The 17295-nt window shown below is 43.2% G+C and overlaps 3 protein-coding genes across 3 annotated transcripts in view; 1 reads left to right on the top strand and 2 right to left on the bottom strand.

The window, feature by feature from the left end:
* Nucleotides 1–17295, top strand: part of mnat1 (MNAT1 component of CDK activating kinase) — an 84835-nt gene that overhangs the window by 34761 nt on the left and 32779 nt on the right. The gene's annotated exons all lie outside the window — the stretch shown is intronic.
* On the bottom strand, nucleotides 1201–3632 carry LOC104921583 (homeobox protein six1b). Its single transcript, XM_010734162.3, has 2 exons — nucleotides 2740–3632; nucleotides 1201–1928 (listed from the first exon to the last, which is right to left on the bottom strand). Exons 1-2 carry the CDS (start codon nucleotides 3297–3299, stop codon nucleotides 1634–1636), a joined length of 855 nt encoding a protein of 284 aa, XP_010732464.1. The 5' UTR covers nucleotides 3300–3632; the 3' UTR covers nucleotides 1201–1633.
* On the bottom strand, nucleotides 9363–16030 carry six4a (SIX homeobox 4a). Its single transcript, XM_010734161.3, has 3 exons — nucleotides 15115–16030; nucleotides 12693–13396; nucleotides 9363–11708 (listed from the first exon to the last, which is right to left on the bottom strand). Exons 1-3 carry the CDS (start codon nucleotides 15846–15848, stop codon nucleotides 11101–11103), a joined length of 2046 nt encoding a protein of 681 aa, XP_010732463.1. The 5' UTR covers nucleotides 15849–16030; the 3' UTR covers nucleotides 9363–11100.

The following is a 17295-nucleotide window of genomic DNA, read 5'->3' as shown; positions in this document are numbered from 1 at the left end:
ACAGAAAGAGAGAAGGAGGCCTCTGGGATGCAGAATACCTCAAGGTCCCTCCACTGAAGCCGGGGCGCTGCAGCCCTGCAGCCCTGCAATCTTCGCAATCAGGCAGTAATGCTAGCAGCGACTGTTTCAGATTATGCTCAGGAAATCCTCTGTGCTCTCTGCTCAAAACAATTTACCCTGACATGAGCCCAAAGAGAGAGTAGGGGGTGGGGGAAGAGAGAGAGAGAGAGCTGTCCTCACCAGATTCTCAGGCAAACATATTCCCATAATCTGTCTTTATTATTATTATTATTATTATTATTATTATTATTATTATTATTATTATTATTATTATTATTATTGCTGTTGTTTATTATGGTGACATCTCTCAGAGTGGGAGTGTCTGATTATTTTAGGAATTATATGTTTAGAATCTATTTTTAAAGTCCTTATAATTTGTTTTGTTTGAATGCCAGCTATGTTAATTTAATCAGGAAGTAAACTATAAATATATATTTTTTTCATATGGGATGTTTGCCATCTATAAATATATATATGTATATTGTTGTCAGTATATCCATAGCTGGTATAGGTTGAGGGTTGAGTGGTGGCTCTTTCCCATGGCCCGGAACCGACAGAACAAACTCTCGGAGAGAGCAAAGAAAACATGGCAACAAAAAGCCAATGATCCGCAGCAAGTCGAAAAAAAAAAAAACCCAACTTATTTCTCCTTCAGCCAAACATGTTTTATAAAACAGACAGACACGATATTCAAAGGAGCCAGAAAAAAAAAAAAGCTGCTTCGTTCGTGTGTACACAACAAGCCTCCTGACAGACAGCTGCTGATGTTGACTCACATTTGTGTAATTAAATTTTCCTTCATGACTCTGTGTTTTGAATTATGTCTTGAATTACGATAATTATTGTTAAAAAAAAAAACCCGTAGAGCAAGCTTTAATCTCAACCACAAAATGACTCATAATATTTTGGTGGAGATTCATGTCCCACCTTTGTGTGGATTTAAATATATTTTCTACATTATTAAGGCAAAAACATCAACACACAGCCCCCAGAAAAACTGTAATAAAAAATAAGTTATGATTAATTAATTTTACATTTTGAATTATTACATTTCGGATTCATTTGTTTTAAGCAAAATCTATAGATTAAACTCTATTTTTTTCTCTCTCTTCTAAATACACAAATAACACAGAGACAAATGTATTACTTTTGTTTTATTGGAAACTAATTACCATGACTCTAATGAAAACGTTACCTCTTAGTTTCCATCGCAGGAGTTTGCTATAATTCTTTTATCTCAACAAAATATCATAAATTAAGCAAATGGGCAGTCCAGTTAAGTGTTTCGTTGAGTTAAGAGTTTCAGACAGGTCATGTTTGTGTGTTTCCATGTGCAGGAGATCAGAAAACCCTCCTGTCAGGGGTGGTGGGGTGGGGGGGATCATATACAGGTTAAGCGCATAAAGGAATTTTGTTCTAACCAAATTTAACGACAGACAAGTCAGTCTATATTATAAGGTAGGCTACTATAGTGTTATTTCATACATGTACTCAATCTGATACACTTATCAGTCTTCTTTTTTTTTTTTGTCTGGGTTTTGTTTTTGTAAAATAGAATAATCTGGCAGCCTCTTTAAGAGCCCAAATCCACAAGACTGGAGGTTAGAGGTCCCAACAAGGAGTCCTGCAGTTGGTGCGGGTGTCCGTGCATGCTGTGCACCGGCTGTGGCGCCCCCAGGCCGGACATAGGGTAAGCGGAGGCGCCCGGGTGGCTCATGTTGCCCTGAAGCAAAAGCGCTGAGTTCTGGTCGGGACTCTGAGGTGGAGAAAACTCGTCCTCCGAGCTGGACATGAGAGACTTTCCACCGTCCAGCGGGGACAGCTGGTTCTGTTTGTTGCCGCCTGCGTTGCTGTTTTCACTGTTCTCTCTGGAAACAACAACAACAACATGGAGGGAGAAAAATCAGTGAAAAATACACAAACGCTTTGCATGATGGCATTAAATCTGTGTGTTCGGCCTGGCTGTGGGTGACTTTTTTTTTTGAGCTGTATATATATTTTTAAAAAAAGGCAGCCATAATTATTTTAGCAATGACACCAAAATACAGCAGGCCTGGGCCTTAAATCAGAGAGGTTCCGTTATTTATCTCTACAACTGTGCAAATAAAATGTTTTATTTCATGCCAAAGAAAAACGTAATAAACAAAGTGTTACGAGAGTTATTATATTCCATTATAAGCGTATCTTAAAAGTTGAAACATCTCCAAAAATCTGTATTTATCCATCATAATTAAACACCACACTGTCCTCATATTTTGACCCGGATGTTTTGTGTACTTTGGATTATAATTCAGGTTGAGACTCGTTAATCTGGACAGATTCTGGAGGAGAAAGTCCATCATTTGTCAACAACACGCTTCTGTTTACTACCACTTGCTAGCAGAAAGACATGGCTGCTTTTGGGTGACTAAACAAAACCAAAATGAATAAAATAAGTTCAAACTTGTATCTGAAATAAATAGATTCATCTCAGAAATACTCGTAATTTAATTTCCCTGCTTTTCTCTAAGATCTGACACTCCTGGACTTTGTTATACTTTAGTTTCTTGTAGCCACATTTTGATAATCTATCTCTGATGTCCAGACCTTATTTTACTCTAAAAACATGCAAAACAAAAATAGGTAAATGTCTTTCTTTATAAATTAGAAGCAGCTCCGGGGATGTGTGAGTGAACGTACCTCTCCTTCGCCTCTGCGGCTCTGTCCCGCTGCCGTCTGTTTTTGAACCAGTTGCTGACCTGCGTGGTGGTCAGTCCTGTGGCCTCGGCCAGCTCTCTCTTTTCCCGCGGGGACGGATAGGGGTTATGTGTGTACCACTCTCTCAGGACGCCCCTGGACTTCTCCTTAAAGCAGTAGCTGGTCTCCTCTCCGTCCCATATCGTGCGGGGCAGCGGGAATTTCCTCCGCACCCGATACTTCCCTACAGCTCCGAGCGGCCGGCCGCGCAGCTTCTCCGCCTCCACGTAGTGCGCCTTCAGCCAGAGCTGCTGCAGCTTCGGGTGGTTGTGCGGAGAAAACTGATGGCTTTCCAAGATCTTGTAGAGCTCTCTGAAGTTCCCCCGATGAAAGGCCACCACCGCCTTGGCTTTGAGGACGCTTTCGTTCTTGTGAAGGTGATCACAAGCGGGTAGAGACCACAGGAAGCGGCCGAGCCTCTCTAGGTTTCCACCCTGCTGTAGCACCTCGCAAACGCACGCCACTTGCTCCTGCGTAAACCCGAAGGACGGCAATATAGACATGATGTCCGAGCTCGGTCCTTCGTCCAAAATGTTGGTATCCAAAACGATAGCTGTCGTTTATTATATGTGTTTATTTTAGTTTCGCGATGCGATGCAATCCCGTGCGATCCGTCCGCTCAAGCACAGGCCCTATAGGCTATCCACTCCACTCCAGCCCCTGATGCGCGCAGCAGATTGGGATGTTGATTGTTGGGACAATTTGTTCCTGTTGGAGATATGTCAGGCTTAAAGAGAGCCTGTGCGTTTCGGTGATTGGCTCTCCCTCTGCCCTGCACCGTGTACAGCAGAGCAGGACTGAGTTTGCAGCTCCGTTTCCTCCCCAGAGGCAGTGCGTCAGGGGCTGAAATAGGAGCGCTCCCACCTCCCGCCCCCACAGTCCCTCTCCCGCTTCAGCAGAGGGAGCAGAGCAGCACCTAAACACTAATCAATTATTACAGACCTCTTAAAAAGCCTTATTAACATGTTCTGAATATACATCTTCTACAGTGGTGGTGGTGTTGGTGGTAGACTCTATAGGCTTTGCCACGTGGGGCAAACCGCACACTGCATCTCCACGCGTTATCAGTAATCACAGTCAGTGGAGGGTAAACCCACAAAAACACAAGGCTTATTTTTTATTTGTGAAGGAAAAAGTAACCTCTTTAAAGGCTCAAACATCAACTCAAACAGGCCACACAGCAAAACAACACAACAACTGCCACGTTAAACTTCAAATCTTCATTTATTTTCTGTCATTTTGGTGCGTTTTTAATTTCACCAGCTGGAGCTCCGGAGGTTTATTTATCATCACAGCTGATCACGGTTGACGCCCACCACCTTAATTGCATGCAGATTTTGTTGTATCCCACCTTTTCCTAGTCTATTAATTTGCTGAAGCCGTTTATTTTACGAGGTGATATAATTTAATAAGGTCTTATGATAGTGGAGTTCATACGTGCCATTACGCACGTCTTTTTTTCTTTTATATGAGAAACCTGTACTACCTGCCAGACGTGTTACGGGACATGGACCACCAATAGGAAATCAGCCACTGTGTGAGTGTGTGAGCGTGAGAGTGAGAGAGAGAGGGACTGATATGAAATGCCACATGGTCTAAGCTGGATACACAATTTGACAAATATCTTCAGGATTAGAAATAACAGACAAACACATAGCTCTGATTGAACAGCCTTCACACTCCCCACACTCAGTAGTCTATACACTGGCCAAAGAAAGGCTTCATGTCAAGGTGCAATTTTGTTTATTCGTGAGAGTTTTGGCACCTTTTTCTGTGTGTATGGATCTGAAAATGAATCTCGTCTGGACAGACGCAGCCCCCCCTCCCTCCCTTCTCGCCCTTTTTTTTCTGTTGTTTTATGCATTTTTTCCTTGAATCATCACGTGTTTTTCCAAGAGATCCTTCTATCCTGTAGACTACATGTATATTTCAAGGATTAGATGGGCACCACATTGGCTCCAGTGTTTTCTGTGGGGTGAAACACTAAACCAATCCATTAGTAAATGAGTTCTCTGCGACACTGGTTCATGGTGGTGCAGTTGTTGGTTTGAGCCATATAGATCACATTTCTTTATCTGCACCAAGTCTGAAACCAAACTCCCATTCAATATGTTAAGAAACAAGATTTGACCTGGAAAAAAATAATATTTAACCTAAACAAATTCTCACTGAACGTTTAGAGAAGATGACCTCTTTCCTTAAAGGGTTTATTTGTATTATTATAAAGATAAAATGCCTTTTGTTTTTGATCTAGTCTGAACAGCCCCACACTGGAATATGTGGTAATTTAACAACAGTTTATAGACAGATGTGGTTAAGATTAAAGAAGCTCAATATTAGGGAATGTGTAGACTGATGAATAAAATAAAATTCAGGCCATAGGTGTGAAATAAAATTTAAAAATTAAAAAAAACAGCAGGTTTATCATCTGTCAACTTTTGTTGGTTTGATTTGATTATTTATCAGATACTAGACTGGACACAAACAGCTGATATCCTCTTAAGTGGTTGACTTTTATACAGGAAATATCAGATTATTGGCTGAAACAGAGCTTGAATCATTGTTACCTGCCAGGTTTAGGGGTTCATTTCAGCCGCAGAGGAACAACAGATCACTTGATAATAATGAATTAAAGACGTTGTGTTACAGGCTTAAATGTAAAGATGAAATAAAAACAAATACACAGCTTAATTTTCTTTGCTTCTTCAGGCAGCACTGGCTCAACAGAGCCATTCATGCTTAAACATGATTCAATTAAGAGGCCTTGCATCTTTCCTAATGTAAATGTTGAACCGTATCTTTAGTGGACACACAGAGAGGCTCTCAGGCCACTTTAGCCCGGGGTCTATAGCTGCACTCTGTGCGTAAAAACCTCAGTGCTTCAGTAAATGAGCTGTCTGATGAGCGGCTCTCGGGTTTCTCTAATATCTCTACCACATTGCGCCGCGCCTCCTCCTTTAACCCGAGCAGCCCGGGGGGCGAGATTATTTCAAGATGTGGACTCTCCGCCTCCGCCTCTTGCCACGGCCAGTGCTGGGCTCCTCATACCCCTGAGAAGTAATGCAATACTTAGGTAGGCTATCACTCGTTACTCCTTTCAAAATGGGCCTTACAGAGGGGGGCGCAGAGGTTCCTCACCCTCGTTATAGACGTTTCTCTCTCAAAAAACAAAAAAACAAAACCCACAATAAGTCAGCTTTACCTCAAGCTCAAGCTGTGAAATGTCACGGATGATCCGAGTTTTAGTCATTGATTTTCTGGAAAACTCAAAACGAGTCAAAACATTTTTGCCATATCTCGTTATAATGGCTAATTTGGAGGTGAAAACGACTTATTAATTATTAATGAGCAGCGTCCCAGCTGTTAGAGTTTGTACATTAAGACAAATGAAACATAACAGCGACAGTCCAGTCCTGTGTGTGTGTGTGTGTGTGTGTGTGTGTGTGTGTGTGTGTGTGTGTGTGTGTGTGTGTGTGAGAGTGTGTGTGTGTGTGTGTGTGTGTGTGTGTGTGTGTGTGTGTGTGTGAAAGAGAGAGAGACAAGAGAAAGAGGCTGAAACACTTCATAAAAATGTCATCAAAAAAAAAAAAAGCCCATGTTTCCTATTGGAGGTTTTATTTTTTATAAAATATTAACGAAAACTGAAACGACCACTGGCTCACTGAACAGATGGTTTTCACTCGATGCAAATCCTAAAGTGCTATTTCAGCTGTATGGACTGGAACAAAGCCGATACTGTTTAAATTAAGTGAGAAATGTCAGATTTAGTCCCCAGGGCTTTTTTTTTTTTCTTTAATTATTATTTTTGCTGCACTGGAAAAAAAACAACAACATATGAAGAATTAATTTATTCAAAACGTCAACAAAACGACACATCTCTCACACACCTTCCCCGTGAAAATGTTTATTAATTTTCAATATAATAACACAAAACTCTAATTTCTGACACTTTTATCGATCTGATCGACAGTGTGTCACTGGCTTATAGTTTCCGTTTAATTAAATCCGTCCTTAAATGTGTCTTTAATTAAGATTTAAAGCGTTTTTTTTCCGGTGAGGTGAAGGCAGCTCCTCTCAAAACAAAACACAACTGTTGACATGAGTGAGTTAAATGAAATTGGAGCTGCAATTATCAGCTTAACAGAGTTTCCTGTCATGTTGGAAAATTAGACCTGGTACAAGTGCACTGGGGTTATAAGCCAGCCCCCTTCCCCATCAAAATCATTACGCATTTCCTCAGAGGACCACCTCCACAAATATGCAATTACGGCCTCGGCTTTTACAGTGCGCTCTGCTCGGTAAACACGCCGCCGGCATGCAGATGAATACATTTCTTTTATTTATTTATTTAGTGTGTGCTGCAGGTTTTTAGAGTAAAAAAAACAAAGCATGCTTGCAGATAAACACATAAACAAACAGGAGTGACTTTGTGTGTGTGTGTGTGTGTGTGTGTGTGTGTGTGCGCGTGTGTGTGTGCGTTTCAAACCGCGATGTTTGCTGCTGTCATGTGCGCCTTGCTGGCAGGGAGGGGGCGCCATGACAATGCTATCATACAAAATCCAAGAGGAGGATGAGCTGCTGAGTGTGTTTGGAGCAAATGATGAAGTTTTAGAGCAGTTGAGCAGCAGCAGGTGTGTGTGCATGTGTGTGCATGTGTGTGTGTGTGCTCTTGTTACAAAGTGCTGTTTGGGAAATACTATTAGTCACTGTGGATGCTGCCTCCCAGCTGCTGCCTCTGTGTGTGTATGTGTGTGTGTGTGTGTGTCACACACACTTGCAACTCTCCTTATGATTTCTCCGTCCTTGCACTCCAGAACAAACTGGTGAATCATGCTGGTTCCTTCTTCCCCACACTGCATGACGAAGCGGACATGTGCACATACCTTCTACTCTGCCAAGCAACAGCTCAATTATTTTAAGTAGGTAAGAGAAGAATCTACAAGGGTTGAGGACATTTATTTCCCTTCTACTTCATAAACACCACATACTTTCCACAAGTTTTGGAAGAAGCAGTCGTAGATTTAGTTTCTGCCAGGAGGGAGAACTCCTCTCCCCCATGCTTTGGCCAGTAGTGGTGGGTCTTTGAGAGCAGGCTGGTACCCGCTGACCCCTGCCCTCTCATTAGTGGGACGTGGAGCAGTGGAGTACCGTGCTCCCCAGGTCATGTTACATATGGCTTGCAGTCTGCTGCGCCGCATTAAATGTCAGCTTTGAAACCATCTGAAAGATCAGAGGTCAGTGTTTTTAATAAGGCCAGAGTTCTGGGGGAGTTCCCTCTTTTTTTCTTTTTTTTTTACTGCACACTCGATTATGTTTTACGTTGCATGTTTGAAATTGTGGACAAAATGATCCGCTGCCATTTAGATATGGGGATGTCCTGATTTTCACACATAAAGGAAGCTGTAAAAAAAAAGTGAAATTCAGAAACGAACTGTCCCCGGTCCTTGTGTAAAATGTGCTACACATCTTCTGAGAGGGAACAATTGTGTGCGCTCCTTTCCTGTCTAATTTATAGGCACAATACAAAGGTGGAATTTGGAGTTTTCTGTGGCCCCCTCCCCGTGAGACCCATGGACCATGGGCTCCTGCTGCGAATGGGATATTGTTCTGGGCTCCAACAAAGCTGTTTTCACCCTCTTCAATATTACAGGAGGAGTTACCTGATACCTAACAATCAGCTAATCCACTGCCCATGGCGACGAGGTCACCTGTGCACAGGTAACTTTATCCCGGTTGCCTGCCTCTCCCTCCCTTTCCCTCTAGTCTCTCCCATTTTTTCTTCTCTCTCTCTGTGCCTCAACAGTGAGCACAGACAAACAGCCTCTGTTTATTTAGGTCATCAGTTAGATCATATATAACTCCTCCAGCCAGGATCCGCTGAGAGGACTACTCCTATAATCCACCATTGACACACTGTGAATAAAATAAAATCCCCTGCTGTTCATCCATTTGTCAAACTTTGTCTCCATCTTATCTCTCCTCCTTGCTGGTTTGGTCGGGCGCCCACTGAGTGAGCAAGTATTGGGTGGAAATTTATGAATTTAAGGAGAATCCCCTCAAGCCGTGAGAGGAGTTCAGACTCTTTTCTGGATAGAGAGATAGTTTCTGTGAGTGACAGCGCCTCCGATTCATACTTTCATATGCTGAAAGTAGGGGTGCTTTGATGGAGGTGGGAGGGGGTTGGTTTGTTCGGCCTTCGCTCGAGGAGAAGGCCATTGGATTGGACTTAGCTGTGGGGAGCTGCAGGACCCCCCACCCAAACGGGGTTTTACCTCTGGAAATCTCATTGCTGTTTATTTGAATTACAGGGGCTGAGATGAGAAAAGGAGGGCTAATGAACTCCAGGTTGCCAGGCATGTGCAAACGATCACTGCAGGATTGCAGAGAGCAGCACCAGGCTCGCTGGATTACTGAATGCCACTTTTCCATCCTCATAGTTTGGCTACATACGACTCTTAAAATGTTGGGAAGACATGTCCTTTTTGTCTTGCAAAAAAAAAACCTTAACATTACACACATCTTTATACTACATTTGTTACAAAGAATTAAAAAAAAATCTTTTATGTTTTTATAAATATAAACTTTTATTGCAGTATGGAGATTTAGAAAAATACATTCACATAATTTCAGATAACAAACATATAATTCAAACTAAGATTAAAAAAAACAAAACAAAAACAAATGACCATCAGTTTTACTATTTGCCCACGACTCATTTTTTGGTATATGACATTAAAGCACTGAGAATACTTTCACTAAAGTGTCCATTCAAATTGATGGGATTATCTTGACAGAGAAAAGATTTACTAGTCTACGTGTATGAAGAGGTGTGATGCACTGATAGATGTGCATGATTTGGGGAGTTGGCTGTGAGACTAAAATGTGCTATTAAGGTCACGTATGACAGCGAGGAATTAGGCTCCTGTTGTGAAAATCACCGGACACACTTGACAAATGGGCTCCACATTCTCTCGTCTTTTTTTTTTCTTTTCTTTTTTTTCCTTTCCTCAACTGACACCCGGCAAATGTGCCAGTGACCGGCAGCGGTAAATCTCTTGAAGCTGCAATGTCACCGTCTTGCACACCAATGCGAGAGCTACGACTGAGCTTACTTTCAGTGTTATTCACAAAACAAAAGTAAAAAGGCACTAGTGTCCAAAAAACATTATGACGCCATGCAAAGAGAAATTATTACAATCCCTTTATAGAAAAATATCATTCATGATTACTGACATTTGGAGAGACACATCAAAATGAAACAGGATATAGTATAGCATCATCACATCTAGTTAACATACTATGAGTTGCAGCATTATAAACAACATATTATGGACAACGTGTGAAACCGACAGCGATTGTCGTTCATATCTTGGTCTCACAGGTTGATGATGAGGCTTGAAATATGAGTCATTACTGAAATAGTGTGCATTTGTTGAGGGGTGTCACACGTGACAAATCCTCCAACACGAAGGCTGTTTGAAACATAACGTCATTATGGTAGTGCAAATGCCAAAACAGACCAATGCCATTGTGTATTTTTTAAGTAGCAGGAAGGCACATTCGTCTCAACTCTAGTCCCATTATTTGACTCTCCTAGTTCATTTGGTGTGATATAAAGCACAAAAGCAGGTTTTTGAGGTGACTTGAGAGGCATTCAGAGGATTAAACGTGATTACTGAAGGACACTTTTCCCTAAATCAGCAGCTTTCTGTGTGTTTCATGACCAATTCTCCGTATGTGCACGCAGTACTTTACAGCAAAGCTGTCGCTCTTTAGCTGACCATTTTCACAGAGGCTCTCTCTACCCCTCTCTTCCCCCTACTGAATGACCTTTTTGGTTTGACCCAGATGACGCATTTAGTTTGGAGGAACATCCTGGTCACATGACTCGAGGCATTCCAGCACCTGCTTCTGTGGATCAAATCCACTCAACAGGAAGTAGCAGGTGTTGTCTATAAAAATGCACGTTTAAACACGCCTCAAACACATACATCGACTTCTTCTGCGAGCACGTAACAGTCGTAATGTTCCTTCTAATGAACGGGGCTTTTAAAACACATCATATACTTAAAAAAAAAAAAAACTTTTGATAAACTGATAATGCCCACCCACTGGGCTCCTCTCTGACTAGAGTGCATTGTAAAAGTCAAATGAACTACAAATAATTTAACATTTAAAGGAGATGAATAGTAAAAAAAAAAAAAAAAAAAAAACGCACACACACGCGCACACAAAAGTAAAAAGATTCACCATATTGCTGCTCGGGGCAGACATGAGTGCTTCTGCGAGGAGGGAGGTTTGAGGTTAAAGGTCAGCCATGTCCTCCTCCATCTGCACTGTCTGTAGTTTGGCTAGCTCCTTCCCCTCCACGGCCTCCATCTCCCCGCACATTGCCCGCACCATCTCGTTCACACTTGTGCCCGTGCCGCCCACCTTGTTCTCTGAAAGGTTCATGTAGTTGCTGTTCATGCCAGAGCCCATCAGGTGCGAGGACGGCGGGCCCCGGACCTCGTGGCCCCCGAGATACTCTGTGGGTTGGAGGTGGTGGCTGCTGGGGTCCGTTTGGGCCATCAAGGGCGTGCTGACGGTGAGGGTGGTGTAGACCTCTGGCTCAGGGCTGGACGAGCTGACGGCGGTGACCTCTGTGGTTGAGGTGGGACCTTGGCTGGAAGGAACCTCTTCTGAATTGGGGTTGGTGTAGCTGAGCTGACCGTTAGGGTCCAAGTGGAGCCCATGGTGGTACGAGGAGTAGACTCCTCCCTCCAGAGGCTCTTTCTTGATGGACGGCTGGCCAGCGTTGCTCATGTTATAGAGGACTGTGCTGTGGTGCAGGGACGTCATGCTCAGCTTGTCCTGCTGGAACGAGTCGTCATTGGAGGAGCTCACTGCTACATTGTTCAGAGGCATGGTACCTGTGGTCACAGAACAATGGATCAATACAAACAGTATCTCTACTAGTTTAAGCAGATCCCATTCCCACTGCTGGATCCCCTTCTCATTCCTCACAGTATTATAAGTTTCATTTACAGCAGGCCTTGGCCCCGAAATTGCTGTTTTGTGTCTCACACACTTTGTGCTCTTTAAGCTCAACCCTGTGGTGCCCCAGAGAACGAGTGTAAAAGCTTGCCAGGACTCAACAGCAAGCTACAATTTTCTGTTTTTCCTTCTTATACGCGCTGGTGTAGATTCTCTGCTTCATGTCAAAGTAAGTGCTGCAATGGCTGATTCCCTGTTAGTGCGTTTCATGGCCTCTGATTGTCTGAAACATATTTCCCCTCCTCCCCGCTCTGCAGATCAAGAGTGCAATGATGATGAGTGATGGTGACTTCAGAACTTGTTTTTATTCATCTCTGGGGTTTTCAAAGGACCACCTCTTCTGTGTGTGTGTGTATGTGTACGTGTGTGGCCCTTCCCTGTTTTTTCTGTTCTACGTTATGTGTAGTATCAGCCCTTTGGGCTATGGCCCAAATGCAGACAAGCCAAGAATAAAGCAGCTCAGATATATTAGGTGAACGTAGTAGAAACCTGTTGACAAACCACCATGGATGTGCAGCAATGGAGTGGAACATTTAAAGAGAGAAAAGGGCAACACTGATCGACTATCTAGCTAGAAGACAAGATATATTTGAGTAGAGTAAATAATGTTTTGGTTATTATAATACAATGGTGTATCTTATATTAGTCTTTTTCTGGTCATAAACTTTAATTGATTTACTTGACTGCTTAAAAAAGGGGGAAATGAACAGCCTTACATCTCGATTACCACACTATCTTGCCTAAGCCTCATTAAGAATAAGAAACGGTCACATTTTTAATAAGATATTAAGTCAAACATATGTTTTATTTTGTCCTTGAATCTAGATATAACCTCTAAGTAAATAATCTTCTGAACCCACCTTGTTGTGTGATTGCTGAGGAAGATGAGGCAGAAGAGAGCTGCAGTGGAGGAAGACCTACATCGCTGCTGAGTAATGAGTTGCCATCGCTGTCTGGGACTCCGCTCGGTACCTGGACCAGACTGTAGCCACCCAGCTGGAGGGCACCTGACGAGGAGCTGAACGTGAGCACAGATGAGCCCCCGTTCTGGGCAGGCATGGTGTGAACCCCCTCCAGCTTCACCTCCGCTCCATTCACACAGCCTGAGTAGGAGGCGTACTGCAGGGCTGAGTCCTCAGCAGAATTTCCCAGTCCCTTCTCCTGACCTGTCTGCATCTGCATGTCCACTCCCGACCCCCCCAGCAGCACCCCTCCAGACGGCCTCAGAGAGTTGAAGGCCAAAGGCTGGATACCCAAATTGAGACCGTTGAAGAGGATGTTTCCAGGTGTGTGGAGGTAAGACGAGCCACCGTTGTGAAACACGGTGGAGGAGGTGTTACTGGTCACTAGACTTCCGTTGTAGAGACCACCACTGCTGGATCCGGGGGGCAGTTTGATGTCCCCGATCTGTTGGATGACCACCCCACTGTCCAGAGGCCCTGTTTGAATGGGAAGGGTCCCATGGGAGATCACCCCATCTGAGGAGTTAGAGAGGGGCCGAGGAGACAACTCCTCCTGGCCTTTGCTGGACTCATCCTCTGTGCTGTGGTTTCCATCGGATTCACTGTGGAGAAAACAGACAGAATAAGTGAGAAATGGTGTTTCACGAAACAAAGGAAAGCAAAAGACAGGATTATTTGTAGTAAATTACAGTTATAAGATGACTTCAAGACTTTTTTTTTTTTTGGAATAAAAATATGCATGTCCCCAATTTCCCTAAGTATTATTCTGTCATTCTTTTTTGGCAAAGAGGAAACCCACCAACTAAAAACTAAATTCAATAATAATACACTTTTATATATTGGCCTTTATTTCCTTTCCACCCACATTTTGCCTGTATTGAAGAAAGAGTAGACAGAGCCACATTTTTTGCTGTGTTATTACACAACTTTAAAGAGCAGCAGCCTGTGTTTGTGAATGTGTAGCCCTCTCTTACCTCATGGAGAGCTGCACTGACAACAACCGACCAACGTCAACAACCGTGCAACCATTTGCTGCAATAAATTCTTGGTGTGACAAAACACCAGCACTGGTGGCGTGACAAAATAACAAATGGTAGCGAGAGAGAGAGAGAGAGAGAGAGAGAGAGTCTTTATTTGAATTTCTTCCTCCAATTTAACACGGTGCTGGAATTTAAAACCCTCAGTTTTTTTCCTCTTTTCATGAAGTCTTTAACATGATATAGATGAAGCTGATGCAGCTTATTTACTCTCTCTCTCTTTTTTTAAGATTGATTCAAACAGCTGCAGCCTCTCTCTACGCACACACACACACACACACACACACACACACACAAAAAAACGTCTCATCCCCCACTTACAGGAAAAAAATATATAAACACTAGTTGGTACAAATATTTGTTCAAAAATATCCACAGGTTGTAAACTTAAAAGTTGTTTCTGAATAATTTTAGTAGCGACTTTAAGGCAGTTTATACTAGTCTAGTGTGTGTGTGTGTGTGTGTGAGAGAGAGAGAGAAAGAGAGAGAGAGGGGTCACCTCCACCAGGTGTGCGTCAGCTTTGTTCACAGACAGTGAAACATGAAAGAAGGTATATTTCTGTGTGTTTGTATGTGTGTGGAGGATTATGAAATGAAACGCTGGTAGAGACTCTGAGAGCATTTTTGTTTTTCGAGAGAGAGAGAGGAGGGGGGGGGCAAAAAAGTGATAATGAAAATGATTTATGTGCTGGGTTAGGGGACACGTGCACGCGCCGGTGTGTTTGTGTGTGTTCGTGCACGCACACACACACACACACACACACACACTACAAGTAGATAAGAAGAAATTAAAAGGAACTCTTCAAGTCACCTTGTTAATTGTTTCATCAAAGTCACCGGCTCCTCGTGTCTGACAGTCAAATTACTGGAGTCTGGGACTTACTATGTTATTTTGTTGCTTATGGTTTCCATGCCCCTTAGCACCAACACACTTGAAACCGGATCTGAATGGCAACCGCTTCATATTTCAAAACATTAAAAGCGTGCTCCAAACCCTTTTTACGCATACTTTTCTTTGTTTCTTAATCATCAACAGTTGATGATTTTCATTGTCAAATCCGGGGAGAGATTTAGAAACACACACACACACAGAGTATTGTCAGTCACTGAGGGTGAATGGTTATAAACTATAGGCGCCCTTCCTCCGAATAAGCTTTCAAATACTTTGTTAAAATTAGCCTGGGTCTATTTTAATGCGCCTTTTACGCACAGCACCCTCGGGGAAATAATTGAATACTGTGGTTAATTGTTAAGACTTCTGTGATTGAAATGTGTTGCCTCACCTTTTTGATTGTGCCTCGGACGGGTTTCTGTCTCTCTGTCTCCTGTTTTTGAACCAGTTGCTGACCTGGGTCAAGGAGAGTCCTGTAATCTTGGCGAGATTTCTTTTCTCGGCTGGAGAGGGGTACCTATTCTGGTTATACAGATCCTTCAGCGCGTTTCGGGACCTCTCCTTGAAACAATACACAGTCTCCTCGCCGTCCCAGATAGTCCTGGGGAGAGGGTACTTTCTCCGGATCCGGTACTTGTCCACGGCGCCCAGGGGTCTCCCCCGCGCCTTCTCCGCCTCGGTATACCGGGCCTTGTACCACAGATCTTGCAGAAAGGTGTGGTTGGACGGACTGAAACTGTGGTTCTCCAAAATACTGTACAGCTCCTGATACCGAGACTGGTGGAAAGCAACGAGGGCTTGGGCTTTCAGGATGCTTTCGTTGCCGCGTAGCAGGTCACTCTGTGGCAGGGACCACAGGAACCTGGCAAGCCGGTCCACATTGCCTCCCTGCTGCAAAGCTTCGCAGACACAAGCCACTTGCTCCGGGGAGAAAGCCAGAGAGGAAGCGGCGCTCACCAACAGCTCCGTGCGCACCGCGTCCGTGTTGGGAGTCGTGCGCTCCATGGACAACTCCGCCGCGTCCAGCGCCACAAGCTTGATGCACTCCCGCGTATCCACCTCCTTCACATTTTCCCTCTTGATGTCATTTGCTGTTGTGACTTCTCCGGCAGAAGAAGAAGACATTTTTTTTGTTCAAGCCTTCCCTGGTAAAGTCACTCCTCCCAGCTCGATCAGGTTACCTCCTCGCCATGCGAATGCGATCGGATATCTGACAGCAGCTGTAAGTAGATATCTCTCTCCCCTTTTCCTTCCAACGTGACTTTTACTCTGCGGGGACTGGAGCTAGAAGGAGACACACTGGGGTCTATCTGCAGGAGAGCCACGCTATTGGCCGCCGAGGGCCCCATTTGGGAGGAGCAAGCGGGATTCAGACACGAATGTTTGGTTTCCAGCTGTCAGTCATACAACCTACAGTATATTCCCGTAGCTCACCTGTGCAAGGTGAGTGCTGCTGGGTTCGTGGGAACGGGATATCGTTGTTGTCTGTATTGTCAGGAGCTGACTTAGCTTTATGTGGAGACATAAAGGCATTTGTTATTCCCATATGGAGGTATGGAAACCAAGAGGAATATAATCCCCCGCCTATTGTCGCTCATTGTCTCAATATAATCAGATTTTTACTGTTTTTAAGTGAACTCACAAAACATTTAATAACATCTGGGAGTGAGACTTGATTGGTCTGATACTCCAAAGTGATCCACCTCATCATTATTACACTGACGTTATTAAACTTCCAGTACAGCTCCATGATTTTGATTAAAATAACAAACATAATGATCCCAATAAGCAATCTCTGATCAAATCCATATAAACAGAGAATATTTAGTAATGACTCCAGAAAAGAGACCTGCACATTCAGACCATTCCCTCAAACAGGACATGAAGTATGTGTGCTGTGTCTAACCCATCTGTCTTCCATGAATATCATTTAAAATATTTTAGCACCTTTTAAAATAAATATTAGTATTCCACTGAAGGCCACACCTGCGTCTGTCAGAGCATATATTAGTCCTGCAGCACCATACTACCCTGTCAGAAATTAAACTTGAAAAGTTGTCTTTTGCAAAAAATACTTGTGAGTCTAATGTGGCACCTTTCTGTCTGACCAATTACTGACATTTATACATAGTCAATAAATCAATTAGACACACACACACACACACACACACACAGGCTAGGCCCGGGCTTTTAGTGGCTATGGAAACATTTACAGAGTTAAAGCCTAGATTCAAATGTGGATCAACTCACCCTGAAGCTATAGTGTTAGTGTTTCATCGGTATAATACACCTTTTCTGTCTTCCTACATTCATTTAAGATAATAAACCACATCATACATCCATCATTATCCCCCCCCCCCAAACAGAAACTATATGATGTCAGAAGCCCTGGAGAAAAACATCTGGGCTGGTTTTTGGTTTTAATTATATTTCACTTCAAGCTTACATTAGATCATGGAATATATAGGAGACAGTGAAGCCTGTAATCAAAACACATCCTCTGTAAATACCTTTGAGTGTGGATGAGTGAAAACAAACCACTCAGCTCTTTATTTCCCTTCTTTACCTCAGA

Source organism: Larimichthys crocea, chromosome XXIV, assembly GCF_000972845.2.
Source record: "Larimichthys crocea isolate SSNF chromosome XXIV, L_crocea_2.0, whole genome shotgun sequence".
Taxonomy (NCBI): Eukaryota; Metazoa; Chordata; class Actinopteri; family Sciaenidae; genus Larimichthys; species Larimichthys crocea.
The sequence above is the reverse complement of the archived record's forward strand: the minus strand, read 5'-3'. Positions and strand labels throughout refer to the sequence as shown.

Bases quoted from the DNA above. Each gene is read 5' to 3' on its own strand.
- LOC104921583 (XM_010734162.3), bottom strand. From the start codon at position 3,299: ATGTCTATATTGCCGTCCTTCGGGTTTACGCAGGAGCAAGTGGCGTGC. The intron at 1,929-2,739 runs GTACGTTCACTC...TGTTGTTTCCAG, and splicing joins GCCGCAGAGGCGAAGGAGAG to AGAGAACAGTGAAAACAGCA.
- six4a (XM_010734161.3), bottom strand. From the start codon at position 15,848: ATGTCTTCTTCTTCTGCCGGAGAAGTCACAACAGCAAATGACATCAAG. The intron at 13,397-15,114 runs GTGAGGCAACAC...TTTTCTCCACAG, and splicing joins TCCGAGGCACAATCAAAAAG to TGAATCCGATGGAAACCACA. The intron at 11,709-12,692 runs GTGGGTTCAGAA...CTGTGACCACAG, and splicing joins CTCAGCAATCACACAACAAG to GTACCATGCCTCTGAACAAT.